We start from the raw sequence: 26,572 nt of genomic DNA on the forward strand, positions 1-26,572 counted from the left end.
TTTTGACATATGAGTGCGGCATTTTTAAATGCCGTGATTAGAAAAGAACATTTCGAGTGTGTAGAACAAGTCAATCGATGTAGTTCGAAAGTTATCAATATGTTTGAAAGGCCTGAAAACATCTAATGTTCCAACGTATAATTGATTATATGTTTTTGGAATGTTGACAGCTGTATTAAGAGATTTTCGGTGAACGATTGTGACAATGAAGTCACCGCTCGAAGTGATTTACTTTGTAGAAAGCAGTAATTCTTCTTAAACCCATTACTTTCTGATCATAAATTTTAATTACTTCGACAGTAGATTGTTTCTTTGTTTCAAATGGGTAATTATTTGACAGCAAAATGATAAACAAAATTGTTGTTTTATTTTGGTTTTTAATTAGTTTTTCGCTTTGTGTTTTATTCCTATAGAATTTTCCTTTGGTTATAAAACCTACTCAAGAACTTTTTTAAACTTTTACAGAACTCAAGAATTTCAGGAGTTCAAACGTAAATACATATCTTTCCTAATTGTCGTATAATACCCGATACCCAAAAGACTGGTGAAAAATCACCATAGATGTTTTTTAAGTTAAATAGTTTTTGAGTTAAGTAGTTTTTGAGTAGTAGTTTGAGTTTAAATACTATTGGGTATACTAAAGAGGGAGATAATCTAATTGGCTGCCGAAGACTTATAGTAGAAGTGTTGAAAAGGGTTGTATTCCTATTGTTCTGTTGAAGAAAAGTGTTTGTTACATGGTTTCGAACTTCTTAGTGTTATTCATTATAGATGTTTCGATCTAATAGATAGTTCCAGACGATGTAACTACTAATAACTAGTATGCTATGTTACCGTAAAAAATTGACTGGTAAATCCATTATGGAAAACGAAGAAGTGGAACAAAAATGTCGAGGTTAGATGTATACAATTTTAATTCTTCTACTAATCTGCTACTTTCTGGACGAAAATATCTTAAATTAATTCACAAAAATGTCTTCCACTAAAGAATCAGCTGAATCCTATATACATACATATAGTAGTATAAATGGCATTGAAGAGGCTAATAATGTATTGTAGCTGTACAGAAAGTCTACAGATAACTCCCACAAGTCAGAACGTACTCTGAGTAATTTTATGTTTATTTCTCTCTTTCTCTCTCTCTTTCTACTGCAACTCGAATTCCACGGCTCTAAAGGGGTTCAGGTTGATAAGCAGACAGAGTGAGACAAAGTAAAAACTATTGAAGTTTTGCCAGCGGCGCCGAAATAAAGTACTTAAGAGAAAGTTTTTCTTTAAGAAACCAATCAGCGACGATTAAAAGCTTAAACAAATAGAACGAAAGAATCGAAAACATCGAGTATGAAATTAAAAAAGCCCAACGATACTTTGGTTGTTAGTTTGAACTCTATTTTTTACTGATAAGTGTACACAAAATCTAAAATAAATTGAAAAAATTAATATTATTATTGTGTTTTAAAAAATAATTTCATTTAATATTTCAAAAAAGTCAATAAAATTAATAACGGTAACATAAACCAAAGTTGTGCATTAACTTTTGCGCCAGCATTCCACAGAGCACCCCAATAGTCATCATCACCAGCGTACTTATTGCAACCATCCACTTCACATAGGTGACAACTTTGTATGCCCAAGCCAGCAGAAACGGATCTACAAGTGTCATCGTCATAGAAAAATGTGGCGCAACCACGTTTAGTAATGGTGGTGTCGTTGACTAAGTAAAAAAAAATTATAAAAAAAATAATTATTTTATAAAAAAAATTTCAGTCAAATAAAAAAAAAATATTAAAAACAATAAAAAAAATATATTTTAAATACTAATTCTTACGACACTTCTACCGATTTACCTTTCAATTTTACTACATAGCACACAGCATCGCCCGTATTGCTGAACATCTGCCGGCTGGGTCGCAAACGCCGTTCATTATCATCCTCATCATCGTCGCTTTCATCATCCTCATCTTCGCTATTCTCTTCGCTGCCGTCTTCATTGAAGTTTGGACCTTTGGTTGAGTTACTTATTGTTGCGGCTGTTGTTGTATTACCAGAACTTAAAGTGTTATTCCCTGCTACTACAGTCATATTCTCTGAGTTAACGCCATTCCCGGGTGCTGGTGTTATCTTATTAGAAAAGTTTGTTATTGTAGTCTAAGTGTTATGGAAGTGGATGGAGTTGTTCTTGTGTGTTTAATGGGTTTAATACTTACGGGAAATTCGCCGCAGATTTGTAGTTCGTTGAGATCCTCCTCATCTTCACAATCGTAGCAATCATAACATTGTAGTGCTGTGCAGAAGAATTTAAATATTATTCTAATAGAATTCGTTTTATTTCTAAAAATTATTATTCGAAAATTCTGGAGGTTTCCCGCATATCACTAGGCCCTTTGATTAAGCTGTAGTTTGATTCATAAGCTAACTCCTGAGTTAAATATTTGAAGTAAACTAGGCATGAAATTAGTTTAGACCTAAATTCTAAACTATATACAAAACTAGATGTTTGGCTGAAGGTCGAAGCAATGAAGTAAGGGCATCTTGCTATGAAGAAATAGATAATTTTGAACAATTATCATTAATTACAACACTTCACACAAGATTATTTCCAAAGACAATGAGAATTCAGGATTACGGAACTGGCAAAGAACCATAAATTCTTTTTCGTAATATTAGTAAAAGAGTAAAAAAGAATGCCGCAACAAAAGTAAACATGTTGCAGAAATTGAATCGCTGTAAGGGAGTTGGTTGCCAAGTAGTATATAGTTTTTGGATTCACAAGTTTGTCACATAATAAACCGTCATTACGGGGAATTTTAAGTTCCTGCCAGATAACTTAGAATGTGAATGCTTCAGACTTGCGATTAAGCCGAATTACTTGAGAACCCATTAACCAGAGAGCCTTGACTTCAACTTTTAAGTCTCTTGAGTTGAATCGAGCACTATAATGGCAAATATTGGATAAATACTTACCAAAAATAAAAAAATTGTTTTATGATTAATATGGCTCAAAAATTATCGGTTTTCTATCGACCAGCTGTCAACCAAAAAGTTATTTGAAACTGAAAGAACTTTATTCGAAAAATATTAAGCTTTTAGATAAACCGTACTTTACTGAGATTTCAAATACTTCAATGAGAAAAACATGACATAGGAAGAGTTTAATTGCTCTAGACTCTATAAGTACAGTTGTAGATGATTCGGATTATATATACTTCTTTAATGAACGTGCTCTTTTAACCGGTGTTCCAAGTATAGGGATGTACTTTTTTCAATAACCTTTTTTTGACAGATCGCGAGTGAGTCGTATTAAAATGTTATGTTATGCTTGTTCAGTATTGTTTGGAATTTCATCATGAAACTCTTAGACCTGATCAACGTTTAAAAATCGTTCAATTCTATTACGAAAGCTCACATTCTGTAAAGAGTATATTTCGCGCGCTTATGATCAACATCACAGGCCTACTGAGCGGACTACCCAACACCATCAGTCATATTGAAACCAAGCGTTCATTATTGGATGATATTTGACCGAGTAGACCACGTCCAGCACGCAGCAAAGAAAATATAGCAGTCATAGCTGAGAGTGTACACGAAGACCATGGAAAGTCGATCTGGCGCCTTTTGCAGCAACTCGGACAGACGTAAGGAACGACTTGGCGCATTTTACGATCTCTTAAATTGAAAGCCTACAAAATGCAGCTTGTGCAAGAGTTGAAGCCGCTCGATCTTCCGAAGCGACATAAGTTCGCTCTTTGAGCCCTGGAAAGGTACCAAGAAGATTCGGCGTTTTCGAGGCATATTTTACTCAGCGATGAGGCCATTTCTAGATCGATGGGCATATAAACAAGCAAAATTGCAGCATTTAGGACGAAGAGCAACCTGAAGAGCTGCCAGTTCATCTTGAAAAAACAAAGGTGGGTGTGATTTGTCGGTCAGTGAAATCATCGGTCCATATTTCTTCAAAAATGTTGCCGGTGAGAAAGTAACCGTCAATGGCGATCGTGATCTCGGCGACATTTGATTTCAACAAGACTGCGCCACTTCCAATAAATCACATCAACCAATGGATTTATTAAAGAACACTTTAGTGTGTAGATAATTTTACGTTTTGGGCCGGTCGAATGGGCAACAAGATCCTCTGACTTATCTGACTAAACTTTTTCCTGTGGAGATTTGTAAATTCTAAAGTCTATGCGAACAATCCCACGTCGATTCACCAGTCGAAATGCTCGATATACATATAAATGATTAGCTTGGTGAACTGAGAAAATTTAGCTCAGTATTCAAGATATCGGTGTGAAAAAACACCCTGGTGTTTTTCTCTAAAATAAGCTGCTCATTTGTTGGAACCGCCGATATCAGCTCACTATACCATGGCGTTGCCATACAAACTGACAGAATACAATTTAGCTCTTGTAAAGAAAACTTTTATCTTTGACAAAATATCTTCTCCAAATTTGGACTGAACTGTTGTACAAGGAAACAATATAATCTGCGAAGAATTATTTCAGATCGGACCACTATAACATATGGTTACAATGTAAACGACTGATCAAAATCAATTCGAAGATGTTTTTAACCGTTTATGCTGAAAAAAGCACCTGTGAAGGGTATTAAAGCTTCGGTGCATTCGGTGTCATAGTTGTTAGTGCGCATAATTATACTTTGCAGCAGACTTGATGCCGCTGTCTTATCAAAACCAGTGTTCTTAGTGGTCTATATTGTTTTTTAAATAGATAACACTGACAATTAAAAAAAATAATGAACTTTGCAACTTTGTAAGAAAAACATTTCTGGAAATATACATAGATAGATCTATTCTACTAATACATAATATATAGTAAATAATATACCAATATGAGCAGTGTTATCTATGAAATTATATGAATTCATTCACATATGTACCTAGCCACATACAAAAGTAACTGACGACACAAATGCATTGGCAAACTTTTCCTTTACTCATATGTTTCATATGTGATATTATCTTTATCGCTCGATTGTCATCGCTTATATAATAAATAAATGTTTTTTGTATTTGTATAAGTGAACTTGTTTTGCAATTCTATCACCAGCAATTAAATATAGTTGTATTGTAATCTTTAATGTTCGCAAATGATAAGAGCACAAATATCAAAGGTGTTATAACTCACCACACTTTACCTTTATAGTGACTAATGCATAGTGCTGGCTTTGACAAGTTTATGCATGTATAACCATATAAGTACACAGCTACATATAAGCAAAAGAAATTGTCTAGTATTTTTTGCAAAAAACTACGCACGTGTAGGGCATTAGTGGGCGGGGCTTGGCAACTGATTACTTCAAAATCATGACTAAATTTTGCCAATACCGTTGGACTCCACCTTAGCGCCGTTAGCGTAAAATTTATAATCATTCAGATTTGATTTACATATCTTATATTTACTCATAATTCATATATAAGTCCCAGGATTTACAACAGCATTCCATAGTTGTTGAATCTAGTTAGAATACATGTTGTGTATTTGTTTGTAAATATTATACTACGAAAGCTATTTTACAGTGGCCTAATGAAAATTATTAATGTAAATAAAAAATATTCAAACAAATTGTCAACAACTGGGCTTTCAGCTCTTAGAAGTCTTAAAAATTTAAACCGAGTGCTTCATCGTGGAATTTCAATGTATTTTTAGGATTTCGTTTTGGTAAACATAATGTTTAATAATTACATTAATTAATTACTTCAGCGTATCAGAGTAATGCGTGTAATGCTAAGGTGTTTTTTTAAAGTAAGATAAACTAATAAAACGATAATTTATAAAATGGTTAGAAAATTTTTAATACACATACAGAATTTAATACATTATTATAAACAGCAAGTGAGGTAGTGCTAAGTTCGGGTATAACTGAACTGTTCATACTCTTGCAACTAGACAGGAAAATACTTTAAGATGCAAAACCCCAATCAGAGGATCGGAATCCGAACCGACATATTCGGCATACGGTTTGTTGGAATAACGAAAATCATTATAAAAAGTAATCCTTTTCAAAGCTCCCTACTTTTATCCACCGCAAAGAAAAAACAAAGAAGCTTCAAATCACCATTAAATCTGTCAAAAAACGGCTACTGAAAAAAGTACCTCTACTTAGATTACCCGTTATGTAGAACCATGATGTATGGAATTTTAGGTAATTCGACCAATTTCAGATATGTTCGATATTAAACTATGGTATACCATAACTATCCAATATCATTCGTTTAGCTAATTTTGTTGGAAGTTTGAAGACCTTATATTGGTCTAAAAGTCTTTTCGTATTTTGTCAATAGATGTCGTTGCAGTCGTATATCTCCAGTGCTACCAGTCAAAATATGTCATATCATATAGTGTTTGGGAGGTGAGATTTTTATTAAATTCGGGGAAGTTCAAAAAAAGTTACACTGATGGAATAATGTCTCTAGCGAAAAAATAGCAAAAAGGGGTCGACCAAAATGGTACCTATATTGGTTTATTTATTTATTATTATAAATATAAAAACGACTACCCAATATTAGGCATATACATACCTAGAGATAGGAAATAGAGAGATAGCTTTGTTAGCATTACTACATATTATTAACAGAAAATATACTCTCTAAATTATATTAAGTTAACTCACATACCATGACCAATATATAAGAAGTAAAGTGAACTAGATGATTGAAAAACTTCAACAAAGCTAAATGAAGGGTATAACTTAAAGTTACCGAACCGAAAGTTCGAAAATCATTGTATTAGCTATATGCGAGCTAAATAAATCACTGATTCGATTCCCCACATTTTTGACATACAAAAAATATTATTATCCAGAAAAGGATTCCCACCAAATTTCTATAATATAATATATATCACAGATATATTATACTTATATTCGTTATGTGGTGGCTTGTCGTAATCCAACTTTGACAATTTGTGGTCATCAAGTGTCGGATCTTAAAGGTACTATTTGTGCAAAGTTTCTTTCTGTTACATTCATTGGTGCTTGATTTGTACACTGGAAAGTCTAGTATTATATGAAAAGTAGGCGTCGTTGTCATCCAATTTCGCCATTTTTTGCACTGTAATATAGAAATGTCAGAATAATCCTATCTACTGAATTTGGTGTAAGTCGGTCTTGTAGGTCCCGAGACGTTGGTTTTCATTTAAATGTTGGCGATGCTACGCCCATCGCCAAACTTAACATCGGCCCCTATGAAGCCGCCTTGTACTATCACTGGTGTAAAACTTTACGTCTCTGCCAAATATTTTTTATAAATTTATCGCACTTTTAGTAATTTTTAACAAAACTTTTATATGAGGAGTAGGTGGGATTATAATCTGTATTCACCCGTTTTCAGATGGTGGATAGTAATCAAAAATATTTGTCCAGAGCGAACTTTATATTGAAGCTTGAATGCTTTAAGCAATATGTACATTAAACTTATGAGAGGACAGGGCCACGCCCACCTTTATACAATGTAATTCCAACGTAATTTTATATATAAATTTTCTTCAAGTCATCGCTTTTACGTAAGGACTGATGGACGGACGCAGAATTCAACTCCGTTTGTCTTCCTGATTATTTAAATATATATAGTATAACTACATAAACTGACTACCACCATTATTTCTGTTATTTTGTTTCAATGGTATAATCGTCAAACGGCCTAAAGCCAGCCAGGCCCTGTTATGACAATTTTAGGAGATATTCAAATATGCATTAAGACAAAAATGTGGCCATAAACGATAGAAAATAGTAATTTATTAATACATAACTACTATACTATTACTCGTATGAAAGTTTAAAATATAGCATATTAACCGTCCAAAAATAATGTACAAACCTTCAATGACAGTAATTCCAAAAAATCCAAATAACAGCAACAACGTTAATGCATTTTTACCATCCTTAAACACTTTTATAAACATTTTGGAAACTTTCACTATTTTCGGCAATAAAACTTACGCACTTCTTCAAACTTTTCGCTTCCAAAACTTCTGCTAAGAACACAAAAGTCCAAATGTCCCATAAAACTTCAGACAAATATGTAAAATAAGCGAGGTCAATTTATAAATGAACTGAACTTTTGCAAATTACTAGCAAAACTGAGTGAAAAATTTGAATTTCGCTTGCGAAATATTTCGGCAATCACATCTGTGACAACGAGAGTAGAAAATTAAAAAATTATTGAAAATAAACAACAACAAGATATACATATGTACACCAAAAAGCAGACAATACATATTGCATACATTGGTATCTTACTGATGCAAGACGAGAATGAATCTTTCTTCAGAAACATATTTGACATATATGTATGTATGTTGGCATGTATACAGGTTCACCGCAACAAATTGGTTGTGGGTTGAGTTTTCAGCATGACTGTGCAAATATGTGAAATATTGATAACATCTGCTGTGGAATTGCCTTTGCACTGAGCTATTAGTTGTTGCTTGTCGCAGACAAAAATTAAAAATGCCATTATCAGCTCCAACTGAGGTAAATAGTTGGAAAATTTAGTATTTTCTTCGATTTGTTTATTTGTATTGAGTGATGTGATATGCTGAATACGTGTATTACCTGAGACGCTCACTGCAATTGATTTCAATTTCAAATTTTAATCTAAATAAAACGTATTTTTGTTTTGTTTTAATGTTTTTTTTTAGTAATACGGGTTACTTTATTGTTTCAATGTCGGTAATGAGTTCTAATATTTATATTTACGTAGTGATTACTTTTTCCTTTTGAAATATGCATTAATTTATATTGTAAATTTTTCTAGTTTCAAATACTCTCATAACTTTCTTTACTCACTTTTCGAGTAAAATTATTTTTGCTTTAACAAAATGTGTACTTAACTAGGTATTAATTCGTTTTTATAATTTCTGCTAGTAAATATATTTGTATTAAGCCTTAATGGTGCAGTTGCTGCAATATATGTATGTAATTAAATTAGTTTACTTTTTATTAAAAACCGTAAAAATTTCTGAATTTTTTTACTTCAACAACAATCCTAACTTTTCCTACTAAATCATACTATTATTTGTTTATATGAGTGTGTGTGTGTATACATACCTTTATGCAACTACACAGAGATGCTTAAGCCTATTGTGTTGTTAACATGTCATTTTATATCTAAATTACTTCGATTTTGTTTTTGTTTGCCAGCAAATAATTGTAACTTTTAGCAAGGCAAATGAGGTTTTCTTAGTATCATATTGTATGAAAGCCTATAAAACACACTTAGAATCTATTCGAATTCGCGATAACACTTGTCTATAATTTTTATGTGCAATTTGAAAAGAAAGACTATAAAAATGATAATTTCAGCAAAGCGGCTGTGACTCATACGCCATGGTATACTTGAGGAACATGTTGTCTCACAAGGTAAATAATAGACGAAATAATGCTTTTAGAAGTATAAAAATATAGTGGTTTTGAACAAGTTGCGTTTTTAAAAACAGAGATTATATTTTTTACATTGTGGTTGCCACCTCGTAAAATTTTGTAAAAAAATAATTATAATGAAGAACGTAATAGAAGAAGAATAGAGAAAAATAAATAATATACATAATAATAAATTATTACTGAACATTTTTTTCTTTCAACGGTGTTGCCACATATTTCAAATAAAATATTGAATTTGAGGTAAATCTATTTTTATTTAGTGGAAAAAATGGAAAACATGAGTTTGTTTATTTTCTTACCAAATTTTATTGACTAGAGTTGCCAACTTCAGTTTTCATTTATCTTTTAAAATACTCAAAGCCTTTTTTTAAAAATTTCAAATTTTTTGCCATGAGAAAAATAAAATTTGTAAAAATTAAAAATGAGTTAATATTTACAACATGAGATGAAATAAGAAGTCTTTATAAACAAAAGTTGTTATTTGTATTTTTAATAAAATTCTAAGGAGCAAGAAATAAAATTTCCTACAGGATCACCAATTTTTAAGTAAAATAAAGCAGTTATAGCACATAAAAGATGCTTAATTAATTTTAGTTTTAAAACTTTTTTTAAGCAGGGTTGCCACCTAACATAAATTTATTCAGCTTTAAAAGTTTAATTTTGAAAATAATTATTTTAAGTAGAATTTCCGCCTAATATTCATTTTAAAAATAATGGTGTGGAGCTGCCAACTTAAATTTTCGTTTATATATAAAACACTGCATAAAAATTTGAAAACTTTTAAAATATTCAATGTAGATTTGGAAATTAAAGTTTCAAAATTAGCTGCCGAGAAAAAAATATATTTTTGTATTAATTTACAACGTGAGAAGAAGTCTTTTTTAGTAAAAATATTACTCATAGTTTTAAATAAAATTTTAAGGAGTAAAAACTAGAATTTCGTTAAAAAAGATTGCCAATTAAAACAAATTAGATTTGTTAATTAATGTTATAGCACATAAAAGTGTCTTTAATAAATTATTTTTAAAAATAGTTTTAGAAATAAAATTTCGTTTAATGGGCTTGCCAACTTTCATATTTTATTTTTATAACACTGTAAATTGTTCAAAAAAAGATATATCACATAAAAGATGCTTAAAAATGTTTTTATTTCAAAAGTAATTTTTCTGAAATAGGGTTACCGGCCAATAAAAATGTCGTGATTTTTTCTTTATAGAAAAATAAGAAATTATTAACATTTTTCTAAAATAGGGTTGCCAACTAATAAAAAATTTCCTGAATTTTTTTGATAGAAAAATAAAAAGTAATTTTTTTTTTTTAATTGGGTTGCCAGCTAATAAAAAATGTGGTGAATTTTCTTTAGAAAAATAAAAAACAATAAAAAAAAATTTCAAGAACAACGCAATTTGACACATAAATAATATTATTAGAATTCTGTGGCACCCGTAAATATTTCTAAATTAATTATACGGAAAAAGTACAAATATTTGCTATAAAAAACAATTTTTTTTCTTAATAAATTTACTTTACCAAAATGACCAAAATCGTCATGCGCCTAACAAAAGCACTGGCACAACTTTCTATGTGCTCAAATACGTCTATATAAATATGTACCCTTGCAGCTTGTTTACGTTCTCGTAGCTACTGTTTTCTTTGACTTTTAATTATTATTACATAGTTTTTGTTTTTTCCTGATTTTTTTTTTGGATAAACATGCAGACGATTACTTGGTCAATATTTATGTATGGTGTGTGTATGTATTTGGCTATGTATGCATATGCTTTGTTGGCTTACATTTATGAATTGTTAACACTGAACTTTAATTGCTAGGCTAGGTATTTCATTATTCGTTTAAGTGGAATTTTTATTGCATTCATATTTTATATGCTCACTACACATACATGCACGTATATATTGTGTATTACTTGTTTGGTATCGCCAAATTTCTGTTTTCATGTGGCTCTTCAAATATTTTTTGTTACCCTGTTTATATTATTATTCATATTTTGCATTTTATTCGCTGCTTGCAATTAAAAGTATTTCCAACTTTAATTAATTTCCGCTTTGCCGTGATAAACTTTAATATTTTTTTATTAAACACGTGTTTGTGTGTGTATGTGTTTATCAGATTTTTCACGTTGTTTTTGTAATGCTTTTTTATTTGGATACAAATGCTTTGGTGATGAATATCTTATTGGGCTCTTGTGCTTTGCATTGCAACCGCCTCAGATACACACGCGCACACAGGCATACGTTTGTGTGTATGTTTTTGGATTGCGTTCACTTATCGTTATCAAATGTGTAACTTTTTTTGTGCTGAGTTGTAGTATATTTGTTTGTAAGCTTGCTTCGAAGTCTCAGTCACTTTATAATTATAGAACAGACAGGAGTATAAATATTTGTTGCTTATTGAAGACCGAAGCATTTGCGAAACCACATCAATTGTTTTTGTTATTAATATTTGCATATATTTTTTGTTTGGGAATGCATACATGTGATATAAATATATACAACTTCCGGTTAAATACGTAACATTACCCATTATTGCCATGCGCTTTCCACTTCCTCATTTGCCAGTTTAATATTTTACTAATTTTTTTCAATATTTTCGCTACTCTTTTTTAATTTTTGATTCGTTTCCAAATTTTTGCACGCTTATTATTTAACTTTTTGACAATTTTCTTAATTAGTTTCTGCGCAACTCAGCTACCCTCGTATTATGCTCGTGAAACTGACAACATTAACAACAATTTAATAATTTTCTTTCGCTATTTTCATTCGACGCGTTTTTCTACATATTTTTCCATTTTATTCTTAAAAAACTTAAAGGCATTTGGTGAATATTAATCCTTATAATTTATAAAAATCAAAATTACCACATGGTCTTTATATAATTTTTAATTTGTTTTTAATATTTACTAATTTTTTGATAAAAAAAATTCTTATTAATTAAAAAAAATATATTTATGAAATTACATTTTGAAATTTGTAAAAGTAGTTTTTATTTTTTCATATTTTTTTAATTAATCAATATTCAAAATGTCTACGCCAATAAAGAAGAAGAATATTCGAAACCAGTCAGTAGCATAAATCAAAATTAATTATAATATTATGCAACTAGGCGAAACTATATTTTCGAAAAATTTAAAAAAAATTTAGTCCATGTTCAAACATAGTCGTAACGCTGCAATCAATAAATGATTTGACATACAATAGAACAATTAGCTAATTGCACAATTAGTTTCAGTTGAGCACAAATTGAAATTATAAACAAATTTAATTCTATGCAACTCTGTAAATTGTTATTAAAAAAAAGCGACTTTCATTATAAAAAAATTTCAAAATAAAAATATTTGAAATCTTCAATTTTGAATCCAATTGTTTACACGGAGTAACGGATCACAATTGCCACAGCAAATTGGCCTGTTTGAACGTAGTAAAGTGTTTCTTTACAGCACACTTATCTCCGAAGTCAAAGCAGTAGGTAAATGTTATATTGAGAAGAGGAAGAGATAGAATAGTAGTGTCTAGAAAATTTTAAAAGGCTCCCCTTAAACTGAAAGCTTGCCTGAATTCTAGAGTTCGATAAAATATAAGTATTGCGACATAAACTTTTTTGTGTATTTAAGTACACGGAAGGAACTGAGTAGCCAAACTGCTCACTTATCCTTTGAATTATGGAATTATGTCTGTGAATTTGCATCTAAATATTAACATTTTATTTCAAATTTATTCGCACACGGAATTGCCTTTAAAAATACAATCTACCATAAACTCTTAATCACTGATCATTAGGTAAAAGAAATTTTCGTGTCATGTCTAATAAGTCTTCAGAATAAGAAACCTCTAATATTAGAAGTTTAGAGAGAAGATTTAGTATCTCAGAATCGAAAGGTCTGAATTTTTAGCGAAAATAAAAGACAAAAATGAAATTTCTCCATACGAATTGTATAATAAGCAGTACTTATCATTCATTATTATTAATGTTATAAAAACTATGTAGTACAGAAAGTTCCCTAAATAATCTCTATACGTACAGTCCATTTTGCTTGATGTCTTTGATGCTTAAAAAGCATGCCGGTTTGGTATGTTTTCTTAAGTATAGTATATGGCCAAACCCACTTATTTCCCCATTTAACGCTATGTTGCCACATTTCTCTGAAATAGTTAAATTTAAACAGTGGAAGCTCTCTTGTTACATGAATTCATATTTTGAGGTCATAACGACTCAAACCCGTAATAATTTCGCCATTGAAATGCTATGTTGCCACATTTCTCCGAAATAGTTAAACTTAAACAGCGAAAGTTCTTTGATCGATTGAGTTTATATTTTGAGGTCACGTTTACACAAACCCGTAACACTTTCGCTGTTGCTATGTTGCCACATTTCCCAGGAATAATTAAATGTATACAGTGAAAATTATTTTATCGAATGAGTTTATATTTTGAGGTCACAACGACACCAACACGTAACACTTTCGCTGTTGCTATGTTGCCACATTTCTCTGAAATTCAGAGAGTGAAAGTGCTGTTGTTAAATGAGCTCATATATTGAGGCCCAATATCAAAATCGAGTACCATTAGTCTACTTTTATCTTTCTATATTAACAAGTTGATCTTTTAAAATGTCAATATGTGACCGTGTACTTTGAAATGAGGAAAAATCGTGTTCCCCTTGAGTGTGTTTTAACTTCAGAGAAAATTTCCGGAAGGTTTCCTCTCCGCACATGCTATATAATATAATATATTGTTTTGCTTAGAATTCAAATAAAATATAAATAATAATTAAGTAAAATAAATTATTAGCAATATTGTAAGAATTTCAATTTAGTAAACTAAGAATACACTATTCTATTGAAATATTTACGTTTTACAAACATTTCACTGAAGCAAAAGCCGCATTAAATAAACCCTTAGTAATAACTTTCTCTTTATTTTTTTTGTAACAATTCTATTTTCGTATATATATTTTTATATGTTTATGCCTATTTACACAGATAACAGTATTGAATGAATATTTACAGTGTGCACATTTGGTGACTCAACTACACATTAAACTATATTAAACTCAAGGCATTTATCTGGCTATGCTCCAAAATGCTCTGCAACCATTTTGACAAACAATTTGCACGTACACGGTAAATTGCCGTTGAACAACACATTGACCATTGAACTTAACCTTAAAATTATATTGCACCATTTTTTGTAATAATTTTAAATTTATTTTTCCATGTTTTTTCGCTAGTCGATCAAACTCAGCCAGCTCAGCCGCACTCCACTTGAGTTTTCAAGCTCCACATTCACCACACACTATGTCGCAATATGTTGACAATTGCTATAAGCATTGGTAGAGTACCGGCGCACCACCAACTCCATGCCGAAATGCTTGAACTGCCATTACAGCCGTCTGTACCGCAAATGGAACAGTGCAGCTCCGAATCTTCCAGATTGTCTACACCACCATTATTATTGCCGCCTTTGCCCTTACGCTTCTTGTTTTTTTTATTCTTGTCATCCGCGTCGAGGTTGGCGTTACGCGCCAACTCTGGTGGCCAACCCAATTTGTTGCCCAATATTTGACAGGCATCCGAATCGGCGGTATCCAACTGACAGAAGCGTGCTGTCACCATTTTGCCGGTGTTTGCTGTAATATTTTCACAAGTTTGTGGATTAGAAGTGGTTATAAAAAAGTGTAAACAAAAATGTATGCCTTTGCAGATACAGTTTGAATCAAAAGTATGCAACACTGCACTTACGATCTCTGGCCACCACTTTTTGGCAGTTCATTAGCGGCCCATTACTAGCGCCAGTGTCGAAGTACGCAAATCGATTTAAGTCGAAAAGCCAAGTATTGGTTGTTCGCATTTTGTCAAGAGTACATTCCTGTTAAATAAAATATAATAGTTTTTATAAAATAGTTGTGTGCAGAGTTATATAAGTTGTTTGTAAAATATAAATTTATATAAGACCAAAGAAATTCGTTGTACATGTTGAGAATTTGAGAAGTGATAGGTTAAGGGTAAAACGTCTGCGGTTGCTATAAAGAGCTCCTGACGCTCCATTTCTTTGTGTTCTACAGCTAAATATATTTATAGAAACACAAGTCACACTGTTCAGATTAACACTTTTGAAAACTTAGATGGCTAGGTTGTTATCAAAAGTCTAGTGTGTTACTATAAAAAAAATCTAATTTTACTTGAATCACTACAGATTCGTTATAGACCAGAATTTTATTGGGCCTTTTCTGACCTCCTCCGTATGACGGACTTACAGACTTCTAATTTCTGGAATGTTTGCTTCCATTTCTCAGGTTATATCTCGAATATGGTTCAATTTACGTACTTATAAGTAGATTGTTCCATGGATATACGATCCAAATCGGATGCTTAGTTTCGAAACTTCCAATTGAGTTGGCGAATATCAATCAAAACTTTTATGACTAAAAATTCTTTTCTCCATTTCTTTAAAGAAGGTCCAACACAAGAAAAATTATAAGCTTGAAAAGCATTTGGTTGGACAGTGGATTTATTAATGTTGCGCTATGCGAACTTTGGTGTATTGTACTCCCAGTAGAAGAAAAAGCCCCAATATGGCACATGTAGTATAAAACTCCGTATAAAATCGGTCGTTGAGCATGAAATTCTCAATATTTTTTCTCATTTTCTATAAACTGGTACAGTAGCTTTTTACAAGCAAGAAGCAAATTTTCAACATCAGAATCGTTCGCTATAGTAGGGAATAGGTAGTAATCACTTGATGCCACGTCTCTAAGGTAGCACCATTGCAGCGTTGTCTCAATGGAAGAGAATTCCTTTCCTGTTGGCCAAAGCGTACCGCTTCTTGGCAACTGCCTCCTTCAAACGGTCTAATGGTTAACATGTCCAAATTAAGAGCTTGGCCATATGATTGTAGCTTATAACAGATGATTTTTTAGCAATCCCAAACATAAGCAAAACCTTTCTGACAGTCAATTCTGGGATAGCCACCGTTTTTGCTGGCTCATCGTGATTCGACCTCGACCGTTTTGGCTTGACGTTGTCGTAAATGACCCGCTTTTTATCAGCAGTAACTAGCCGCTTCAGAAATAGTTCGATTTTGTTGTGATTCAGCAGCGACTCGGAGATGAAAATTCGCTTCATGATGTTTTTCCCATTAACTCGTATGGCACCCAAACATTAGGGATCTTTTTGTATCCACCCTTTCTTGAATGGTTTTAAACACCTTTTTTGTGGTAAACCTTTGACACTAAAATTGCTAAAATGGTATTCACAAAACCACAATTGCGCGTGATTGACTGTTACAGTAACGGGACCATAAACAGCACTTACATTTTCAGCCGCCTGACTTGCGTTTTTGCCTTTATAGAAGAAATTCGCTTTGCAGATATGTAGCTTTGACGAGTGCTCAAACAATAGTGGAAGAATTAATCATAAAACAGTCTGAAAAATATTTTAGTACGAATTCTTGTCTTTCTAACGCCATTTAGTTTGGCCTTTATAAAAATGTCTAAGTGAAAATTTTCAAATGGGAAACGGAAACTCCGAGGATAGACAGAATGTAGGTCCGTTCCCGAAACTACCGATTTATTGGAATTTTGCAGCGAAAAATATTTGTTATTATTCTAAAGTTTGTTGACCTATTGCAAAGTTTTCACAGATTTTCCAACAGATTTGTGCAGACCACTGTAAATTTTCTGTAACATTTCTGCAAAAATGAAATTATAATCTTCCTACACAAAACATTTGTGACACATTTCAAAAACACACAAATTCTCCACGACTCCAACACTCAACTAAACATAGTACTTTCACTTCTTTATTTACTTCACACCACTTTCGCCAGCGAAATTGCGTCAGTTGCTCGAAGATTATATATTTTTAAGCTCCAGCTTCATATAAACGCCATTGGCAATGCGCCAGCGCCTAAGCGCTAGTGACCCACAGTTGTGGAAGAAAGAGGTGGTTAGTCATGTACGCCGACACAGCGACCTCCCCTGTACCAGCCTTCCAGCACTTGGCCAACATAACCCGCAGCCAAGCACAATACAATTTGTTTGGATTACTAATTGAGAATTGAACAATTGTGGCTGCCAGCGAGAGTAAACAAATTGATAAATGCAGCGACAAGCGCGCATGAAGATGTATAGCCGGCTTCTAGGCGCAGTCACATGTATGTCACTTCTTGCCAAATGCAAGTAAAGAAAGCAAATGTAAGCAAAGAAAATTTGGAGAGGAAATGCTGTAGAAATAGTAAGATCAACAACGGATGTATGTAAACATCAGAGACGTCATAGATATTATGGACATTGTAGCCTTCCGGTTGTCGTTCGCAAAAGTAACTCCAAATACACACAAACACAGCCATATACATGCGTACATAGAAGATAAGTAAACAAGCGAACAAGGTCTGCTTAGAGCCAACATTATTTTGGCTTAAACGAAAGAATTTATTTGCGAAATTGTGCCAAGGTATTTATTACAATCACGGTCAACTGTTTATCTGTGCACTTATGTATGTATGTGTATGTGTGTATTACTATTTGGAAAATTGTCACTGAATCCAATTTTTTCCGCTATTATCAATATTAACTGTTGATTTTGGTTTTTTATTTGTTCTGATAGTGATTTACGATCTGAAGTGCAGTTAAGTTGCGCATATTACGGATTGTGCTTGCGCATTAAAATTATAGATATATAAGTAGATGTAATATATACTATAAGTCGACGCAATGTAACAATGTCCATCTGATTATTTGAATTTGGCTTAATATTAGGTATACATAGTAAAAAGAGATCCATTATTTTTTCAGTAGCTGGAAGTGCGTACGGGTTAATCTATATTACGTTAGAAATATAGTTTTCAGAAATTGGTTTTTATATTTGCGTCACTCAGTATTGTTTAAGCATGCGTCAAAGATAAATATCAGCAAAGCGAAAGTACGACAATTTTTACAGTGTTTCTTCAACAAAGGCAAGTCAGGAGGCTGAAAATGTCAAAATCGTTTATTTTGAAACATCATGCATATTTTTGTTTTCTTCAATACCGTAACTGTAATTTGGCAGTCAGAGATGAATCATGCTTTAGAAGCCCAATTTTCAAAACTATTGATAAAATAATGGAAATCGTCGAGTTCAACCGTCATGTAAGGACTCTTGGACCTAATTTACTTTTATGAAAAATCGCAACAAAATCGATCCAAACAGAAAGCAATCGATATTCAATAATTTTGCACAATAGGAGACGAATTGTGCTTCATTAGCCTACCTTACACTACGAACCTAGCACGGAGTGATTACTACCTGTTTCTGTCTAAGGAAAATTATTTGTGTTTTGCTGATAAATTCTCGCCATGAGAGATGCTTGTGAAAAGCAATTAGGCCAGTTTTTATCAATAAGGTTGAGGGTATGATTACCTTCAAAAGGGCAACAAGTTGTCGAAAAAACGGTGCACATTTGACCAAAGTCGAAACATTCTATCTATGCTGTATAAAGCCTTCAATTGAATGCAAACTTTTACTAGTACTATATATGTATTATGAAGCGAGCCTTGCTTTTCTTTGTTATTCAAAATTAATTATTTTAATCGGGAGTTGGTTTCAATTAAACGTTCAGTTCCATCAGTTTGGTAGTGACTTTTTTAGATTTTCAATAATAATTTTTCAACTTAAGAGGTTAATAGTAAAGCCTCCACAAATTTGTAATTTTTTAACTACTTGGACTTTTTCACTAACATGGCGAACTCTTATAAAATATAGTCAAGAGAAGTAAGCACCTAAGAGCATGCCATTTAAAATTTCTGTACACTTTAGTACAGATTTTCTAACCAATTATTGTTTCAAGTTTTTTCTATATTTTTTTCAACATAAAATTACAAGCAGGCATGCCTAAACATGTACCCTACACTAATAGTTATAACCACACTATCGATATATAATATGGATCTGAGACACTATTTAAGCTCTTGATTTGAGTTTTGGAAATATTAACGGGACTTCAAAAAGTTTTTGTAGTTTTAGAGAGCTTCTTATATAATTGTGCTACCGCTCTCCATTTGCAATGTCTGGTAAATAAAGACAAATTTCTGGTAATGGATGTAGTGTATTCAACAAAATGTGTTATCAAAATTTGCAATGTGTTATCATTTCTCACAAGCTGTAGTTTTGAATTTCTAAAATATTTACTTATTGTTTTTTATCATGTCATCCTTAAATGTCAGACAGACATATTAGCATATATGAAGATATTTTATTTTTGGATTATAATTATGACACTTACCTCTGCCACCATGCTTTGATTTGATTTTAAATTCTCACAACTCGGATTATCGCTGGAGTCACAGACAAAACACTTAATTGCCGCACCTGTTGATCGGTGAAATATTTGCCAAATTTTCGAAAACCAAGAGAAAGAGATATTAGAGAATGAAGGTAAACTCGTTGAATTTATTATTTTATTGTTTACTTGGAAAAATGTGTACTACTATGAGCAAAAAATAGTAAGACTTTGTTCATAATTTTAAAATTCTTAATTTATTCTTCAAAATCAGTCGTCTCCCTCAAACAAATTAAAGGAAAAATCCTCGAAACAGGAATAGCCTTCATAGCTTCCCGCAGACGACGCATAAAACTCAAATAGTACTTCTTGTTGACAGTTTGGCCGGCCGAAAAGAATTCGGCGTGTAACACACCTCGATAATCGAAGAAAATAGTCAACATAACCTTTACTTTTGACCTGCTTTGACGTGGTTTTTTCGACTTCGCTCACCTTTGCCACGATATTCGGCCGATTGAACGTCTGTTTCCAGGTCGCAAGTATATAAGCAAGACTCATTGTCAGTAATAATACGTTTCATGACAGCCTGTTAGTCAGAAAACCTTGTTTCACCGACATTAACGCGACACTTTCTTCGAAAAAAATAGTGATTTTGGAACCAGTCGTACTTTTCTTAGGCCCAAATGATCTTGATCTCATCTGGGTGTACGAACGTGTAAAACTCAAATACGGACGTGTTTCGTAGTCAACGCGTTCTCGACCCTCTTTGAATAATTTGCACCAATCAAAAACCTTGCTCGCGACTAACAATTATCACCGAAGGCCTTTTCCAACATTCTGAACGTTTCAAGACCAGAAATTTGATACCGCACACAAAATTTAATGGAACTTCTTTATTGAAAAATTCCACTGATCGTAAAAATCGCCGAATGCACTTTATGTACTTCAGAAAAACTTACGTATACTATACACTAATGATTATTGTGACGAGACATTTGTCACAGTTATAACTGACAGTCATACCAACCTAGAAAACAATGTTTCGACAAATTACTTTTCGCGCGAAATTTAAGTTAAAAAGTCTTACTTTTTCTTGCCCAGAGTAGTACATGAAAGCATTTCTTTGACGCAATTATTTTTTATATTGGTGTAAAAATATTATATAATAACAGTTGTTAAACACTTTGTTATTATTATTTTATTTTATTTAATTTTTTTTAATTATATTATACTATTTGAGTATTCTCTAAAATGCTTTAAAATTTCCCATCAATTGACATAAATTTATTTGTAGTAGATTTATTTATAATATTATTTTGAAAAATTGAGGCAAGGCAGCGACATTTCAATATTTGGATCACGATATGTTCCACATTTATTTAAAATATGTTAAAAACCTATCTTCCTTACTGCTAACCGAAAAATTGAATACGTAATAGATTAAATCAGGTCGGTATCTGATGAGATTTCGAAATAATACTCTAGGACGACTGGTTATGCTAAATTCTTATTTCTAATATATATTATTAATTTTAATTTCCCACTAGTGTAGCTTTAGATTGGTATTGGTCTCTTGTAGTACTCGAAGTTATGGTTGCCACGCTACAAAACTGCAGTTTTTAGTAGACTCATACTAATTTGCAGACTCGTTCAGTGTATATCCGATTGTTTTTTTTTTTTTTTGAACATGAACTGAGTAATGATTATAATCAGAAGTTATATCTCTATCGGTGTTATATGTATGTACCTAATCCATTATTTCCAATTCCTCTACTTCCCTTCTTCATTCCATTTTTATTTCTATTCACAAATTTTTAAAAAATTTTTTCTGTCCTGAAAAATCTTCCGCAAATGGCAGATAAGGGATAAGTTACCCAATTATAGTTAGCATTTCTTTTCCAGCTGCTAGCAACTAAAATCAACCAAACATGCTTAGCATATGCCTTTACTAATGCAGGAAAAAAAAACTGTATGAAGAAGAAAAACTGTATGATATTTGATGAAGAGTTGTACTATTAGAGAACAGTGATTGAATATATGGGGAATCTTTCGTAACGCGTATATTTTTACCACATTTTCTTAATCTGTTTAATTACACCCGGATGGGACTAACATCTCTTTAAGAAGCGCGCTGCTCATCGAAAATCATTTTACAGCGACGGGTGCAGATTAAGCCGTCGGCAGTTTTTTAGGAATGTATAAAGTCTAACTATGCTATATGGAACAACAATTATGAAATATAATACAATTTAATTGAAAAATATACATATGTACATATGTATTTCTATTTTTATTTGATCTTTAGAAAATTTCTTCTTTTTTATTTTTATTTGATATTTGATTTTGACAAAAATTTCTTCGGCTTGGCTTCAGCGACTCTTCTAACAAAAACCATCCAAATTTAATTTTTTTTTACTCTATTCTATTGTTCTGATTTTTGTACAATTTAATTTAAACAATTATAAGTTATTTTAATGATTATGAATTATTTATTTTTCATTTTTTTCAATAATTTTTTTTGGGCGTATAAATTTTATTATTAAACATGGTTTGATTCCATATTATTTCATAAAATTTATTTTATAATTAATTTTTTTATTTTGTTTTTTTTTTCATTAATTTATCTTTATGTTTATAACTTTTTATTTTGTTGTTTTTTTTGTTAAAGCCACCATTTTTTAATGTTTAAATAAACAATTAGTTTAATTACATATATTTTAATATATGTATGTATATATTTTTTATAAGATTTCGTTAAAATTTCCTTTTTCATATTTATATACATTATTTATTGGACCAATTAAATTTTTTATGAATTGAAGTATTTGTTTAACATCCGTTGATTTGCTTCAATCAGTTGCGCTTTCGAACACACACTAACTAACTAACCATTCGGTATGCACTGCAGCAGCAGCAAGATGACCGGCAAGATGAGCAAATGTAGCACACTTGTAGGCGCGTTGTAATAGCTGCACATCGCGTACGCTTTTTAAAAAATACTCGCACTAAAAAAGACGCCAGAAAACACTTCACTTTTTGTTAAAAGTAAACAGTCTTTGATAAAACTTTTGTAAAAATAGACAATTATTTTTTAATTTTCAATAAAACTGTGTAAGTGACACACAAAAGTATGCTTCTATATTTGAATGCGACCCACTAAGCTGCTCAGCGCTAAGTCGCTTCACCACGCAACGCTTGAACGTTTCGTCCGCGTGAATAATCCTTTTCGTGTCACAGCGTTTTGCAAACTGAATTCGACAAAGTGAAACAGCGGCTGAAGGCGAGCTCCAACGACCGGCCACAGCGACGCTCGTGTGCCGCAAGCCGAAGTGTTGTGTAGGCGAGCGTGCGTGCGAGTCCTGTCGCCTGCGCCACGAAGTTGCGAGGAAATTTTGCAAAGACAGCAAGTAAGTTACAAAGCGAAGCATGCAGCAACTTTAGAAGTCGCTTTGTTTTTGCAACAGCGCCAATAAGGAATTTTTTGCGGTAGTTTAAGTAAAAAATTCCCCCTTCTTTGGGAGGACGGAAGGACGTACGTTGAGCTGGCGACGGCAACACAACTTGCAAGCAGCTAAAAGTTGCTGTGGGAGTTGTTGAGTTAAATTCGCTACATTTGTAAAGGATTCACTGCCAGCGGCGGCTATGACGACAGCGACGTCGACGACGGGAGAGCAGCGCGTGGCGACAGCGTCAGCGTCAGCGGATGTTGAACGAAAATAAAAGCGACAGCGATGAATTTATGTCGTTTATGGTGACGTCGCAATTGACAAGCGACGATATATGGCGCGAACGCGCGTCGGTAACAGTTGTAGCCCAAAGCAAGACAAAGTTAAGCAATGCGGCGCACTTTGAATATACAACGGCGGCGCGTCACGCCTTGATAACTCTTTGTTGCTATGTTTGTATGTGTGTGTGAGTGTGTTTGTGTGGGGGCGCCGCGGCAAAGGAAGTCGCAAAATTGTTTCGAATTAGAAAAGTTAGCCAAGTTAAGTGTATGAAAGTTAGCGCCGCATTTTTGCGTTCGCTGTGGTTGCGGGTACTCGACCGATGGTGCAGGGACGGTGTAGGCGGTGACACATTCATGACGTTCGCTGACACGCAGAGTGCGCAACAATGCGAAATGGTTGTGAAGAGTATTTCAAACAAATAATAAAGATTTGATTATTTCATAAAAGGTTTGGAACTATGAAATCGTTGTTCAAGAATAAGTTTGGATTTTTTAAATAGAAGAGAGTGTGCTCATAACTTAACATAAAATATTTAAGAATGGAAGAAGTAACACTACTGATTTCAATTAATGTGTCCGAAACGTTTAGCTTTCTTATAGAAAATGGCGAATTTCTCCACCTGGTCTTTTCAACGGAGTGGAGGGCTTCCTCTTCCTCTGCTTTCCCCGGCGGATACTGCGTCAAATACTTACAGAGCTGAAGTGTTGTTGTCCTTTCGGATGTCATGACCAAGCAAGCGTAGCCGCTGTCTTTTAATTCGCTGAACTTTGTCAATGTCGTCGTATATCTCATACAGCTTATCGTTCCATCGAATGCGATATTCGTCTTGGATACTGTACAAAGGACCATAAATCTTCCGCGGAACCTTTCTCTCGAAAACTCGTTGCGTCGACACATCAAATGTTGTCATCGCCCATGGTTCTGCACCATCCATCGAACGGGGACGGGGATGATGAGTGACTTATAGAGTTTGGTCTTTGTTCGTCTAGAAAGGACTTTACTTCTCAATTGCCTACTTAGTCCGGAGATGGCTAGATTATTCTGTTGGATTCCGAAAACAAATGTATACATCGGTTTGGGCGCTAATCTTAACCATAACTCAGTTTCTGAAAGCAAAACTTTTGAAATTTTTCTTTTAATATTCGGCATCTTGTTTTTGGAGTTCAAATTAAATTTTTTGATAATGAGCTCATGTTCAAGTGCTTGTAATCAAAATCGAACCCCTGGATAGATTAGGTTCGGTTAAACTGGTCGCCTGTCACAACATACATAGTCGTACTGCTCTTTAGTAATACCAGATTGACGTCTAGTTTACTTAGAGGTCAAGTATTCGTCATATAGGAAGTCAACGTTTTGCGATATTTAAAAGCGACTTGATATCTAAGTTTGATACTTTGTTCAGTTTCTTCAACTGCGAAGCACCTAAATTTGTAAGATGAATTCTAGATAAGAATGGACAGAAGCATAGAAAGTGTTCTAGCGTCTCTTGCTACATATATCGTAATTACTTATGCCCACCCGGCTCGTATGAGATGCCAGAGACGGTGTGAATAAAACCCCTGTGTAGTTTTCTTCGCTATCGTGCTTGTCATAGAATCTCTTAAGGGCTCGTTTTCGCCCTGATCCGTCTGTCCTTTCGGAAAATTCATTGTAGTTACTATATCGTTTTTAGTGACTTCCGTATTTGCTATACTGGTTGGCTACCCTACCATGAATGGTACTTTACTTTTGGCAATCTCCTCAGCTATTTCGTTTCCTGGCTAGGAACCCAATATATACTTATACAGCAGCTTTCCGGCAGCTGCAACAGCTATTACTTCCCTGCTTCTAAGAACATTCTCTGACTTAATGCAATGTCAGATAATTGCCTTAATTGCCCCTTTGCGTATGTATTAATCTTCTTTGTTTGGTTTCCTGCGCTTTTAGTTATCTCAGTCGTGTTTTTGACCGGAAGTATTTCCGCCAGGAATATACTGCAGACATTACGTCAAAATCTAGGTATGTAGCTGCTAAATCGACCGAGTGAGTTCCATAGGCATATACAAAGACTAATGTGGAGGAAGGGGTTTGTACTGTAACGATTCGAATAGAGACATAATTTGCAAAACAAATATAGATGAAAAAGGAGAAGGCTGAGAATGAGATAGAGGAATAGAAGGAATTAAAACTTACACATGACGTCACTCTGAGATAGATTACCAAGATAAATAAAACATAGTTTGAAATAAGAAAATGTGGTCGTAAATAAGGTCAAGCCGTACTCATGCAAGGGAATAGTCATAGCAACTGAGCAAAAAATGGGATGAAAAGCAAAGCAAAATCGGCAGAAACTAAATCTGCAACAGAAGCTGAGGAAAGGATAAGAAAGGAATTAGGTTCCACTCCATAGAAATAGATGGACATATACTTATACAAAACAATCATGTGAAGAAAGACGGGGTTAGACCCTACTCAATGAGAGATAAATGTATAGACTAAGAACAAAGGATTCAGACTGAAGTCGGTACGAAGAAGCGCTGGAACTAAGTCAGTGGCAGAACGAAAGTAGAGAAAAATAAATCTGCACAAGCAAGTCATCGACGAAAGCAAACTTAGGAGCATAAAAGTGATCTGATATTAGTTATAACATAATTGGCATACAGAAATTTATAAAATTGAAAGCGAGCACAAATATTATACGCATAGATGATATAGTCAAGCAGGCAATCCGAAACCGAGAGATAAAGATTTTGGAACACCTGCAGTATTCAGATATTGCCTATAGAGCGTCTCCATATTAACTATACATGCATCACAAAGCAATAGCCTTATCTCAGTTGCCTCAAGTAAAATGCAACAATCGCGCTTAGTTTAAAGTCGCGCACTCCCACCACGCCCCACAGCGTGATACCGTGCGCTTATTTGTCAAGTTAGCCAACCTTGAATACATAATACATACGTAACTCAATCGCTCACTCGAATATTGCCACACAAATGGATTGTCAGTTGACATGAGTTTTCATTAGCTAAACGCCCGCTGGCTTTGCCTTGACTTGTCAGCAAGCCGCACACACAAACGCATATACCTATATAGGATTTCCAAGTATTTACAGTTATATTTGCCGCTATTACCGACTGTTGCAAGGAAAACGCATTTGATTGACCTATTCAAATGTTAAACGTTTCGGAAA

General features: G+C 33.2%; 2 protein-coding genes across 2 annotated transcripts; both read right to left on the reverse strand.

The window, feature by feature from the left end:
• Positions 1-1,387: 1,387 nt before the first annotated feature.
• Positions 1,388-3,479, reverse strand: LOC120767622. The gene is made up of 5 exons (XM_040093779.1): positions 3,407-3,479; positions 2,208-2,284; positions 1,848-2,121; positions 1,536-1,714; positions 1,388-1,417 (listed from the first exon to the last, which is right to left on the reverse strand). The coding sequence occupies exons 1-5, from the start codon at positions 3,477-3,479 to the stop codon at positions 1,388-1,390; spliced, it is 633 nt and encodes a 210-aa protein (XP_039949713.1).
• A 9,012-nt stretch (positions 3,480-12,491) lies between these two features.
• LOC120769380 lies at positions 12,492-22,895 on the reverse strand. Its single transcript, XM_040096349.1, has 4 exons — positions 22,564-22,895; positions 19,678-19,763; positions 15,159-15,285; positions 12,492-15,046 (listed from the first exon to the last, which is right to left on the reverse strand). The coding sequence occupies exons 1-4, from the start codon at positions 22,649-22,651 to the stop codon at positions 14,703-14,705; spliced, it is 645 nt and encodes a 214-aa protein (XP_039952283.1). The 5' UTR covers positions 22,652-22,895; the 3' UTR covers positions 12,492-14,702.
• Positions 22,896-26,572: the final 3,677 nt, after the last annotated feature.

The sequence above is a fragment of the Bactrocera tryoni genome, chromosome 2, assembly GCF_016617805.1.
Source record: "Bactrocera tryoni isolate S06 chromosome 2, CSIRO_BtryS06_freeze2, whole genome shotgun sequence".
Taxonomy (NCBI): domain Eukaryota; kingdom Metazoa; phylum Arthropoda; class Insecta; order Diptera; family Tephritidae; genus Bactrocera; species Bactrocera tryoni.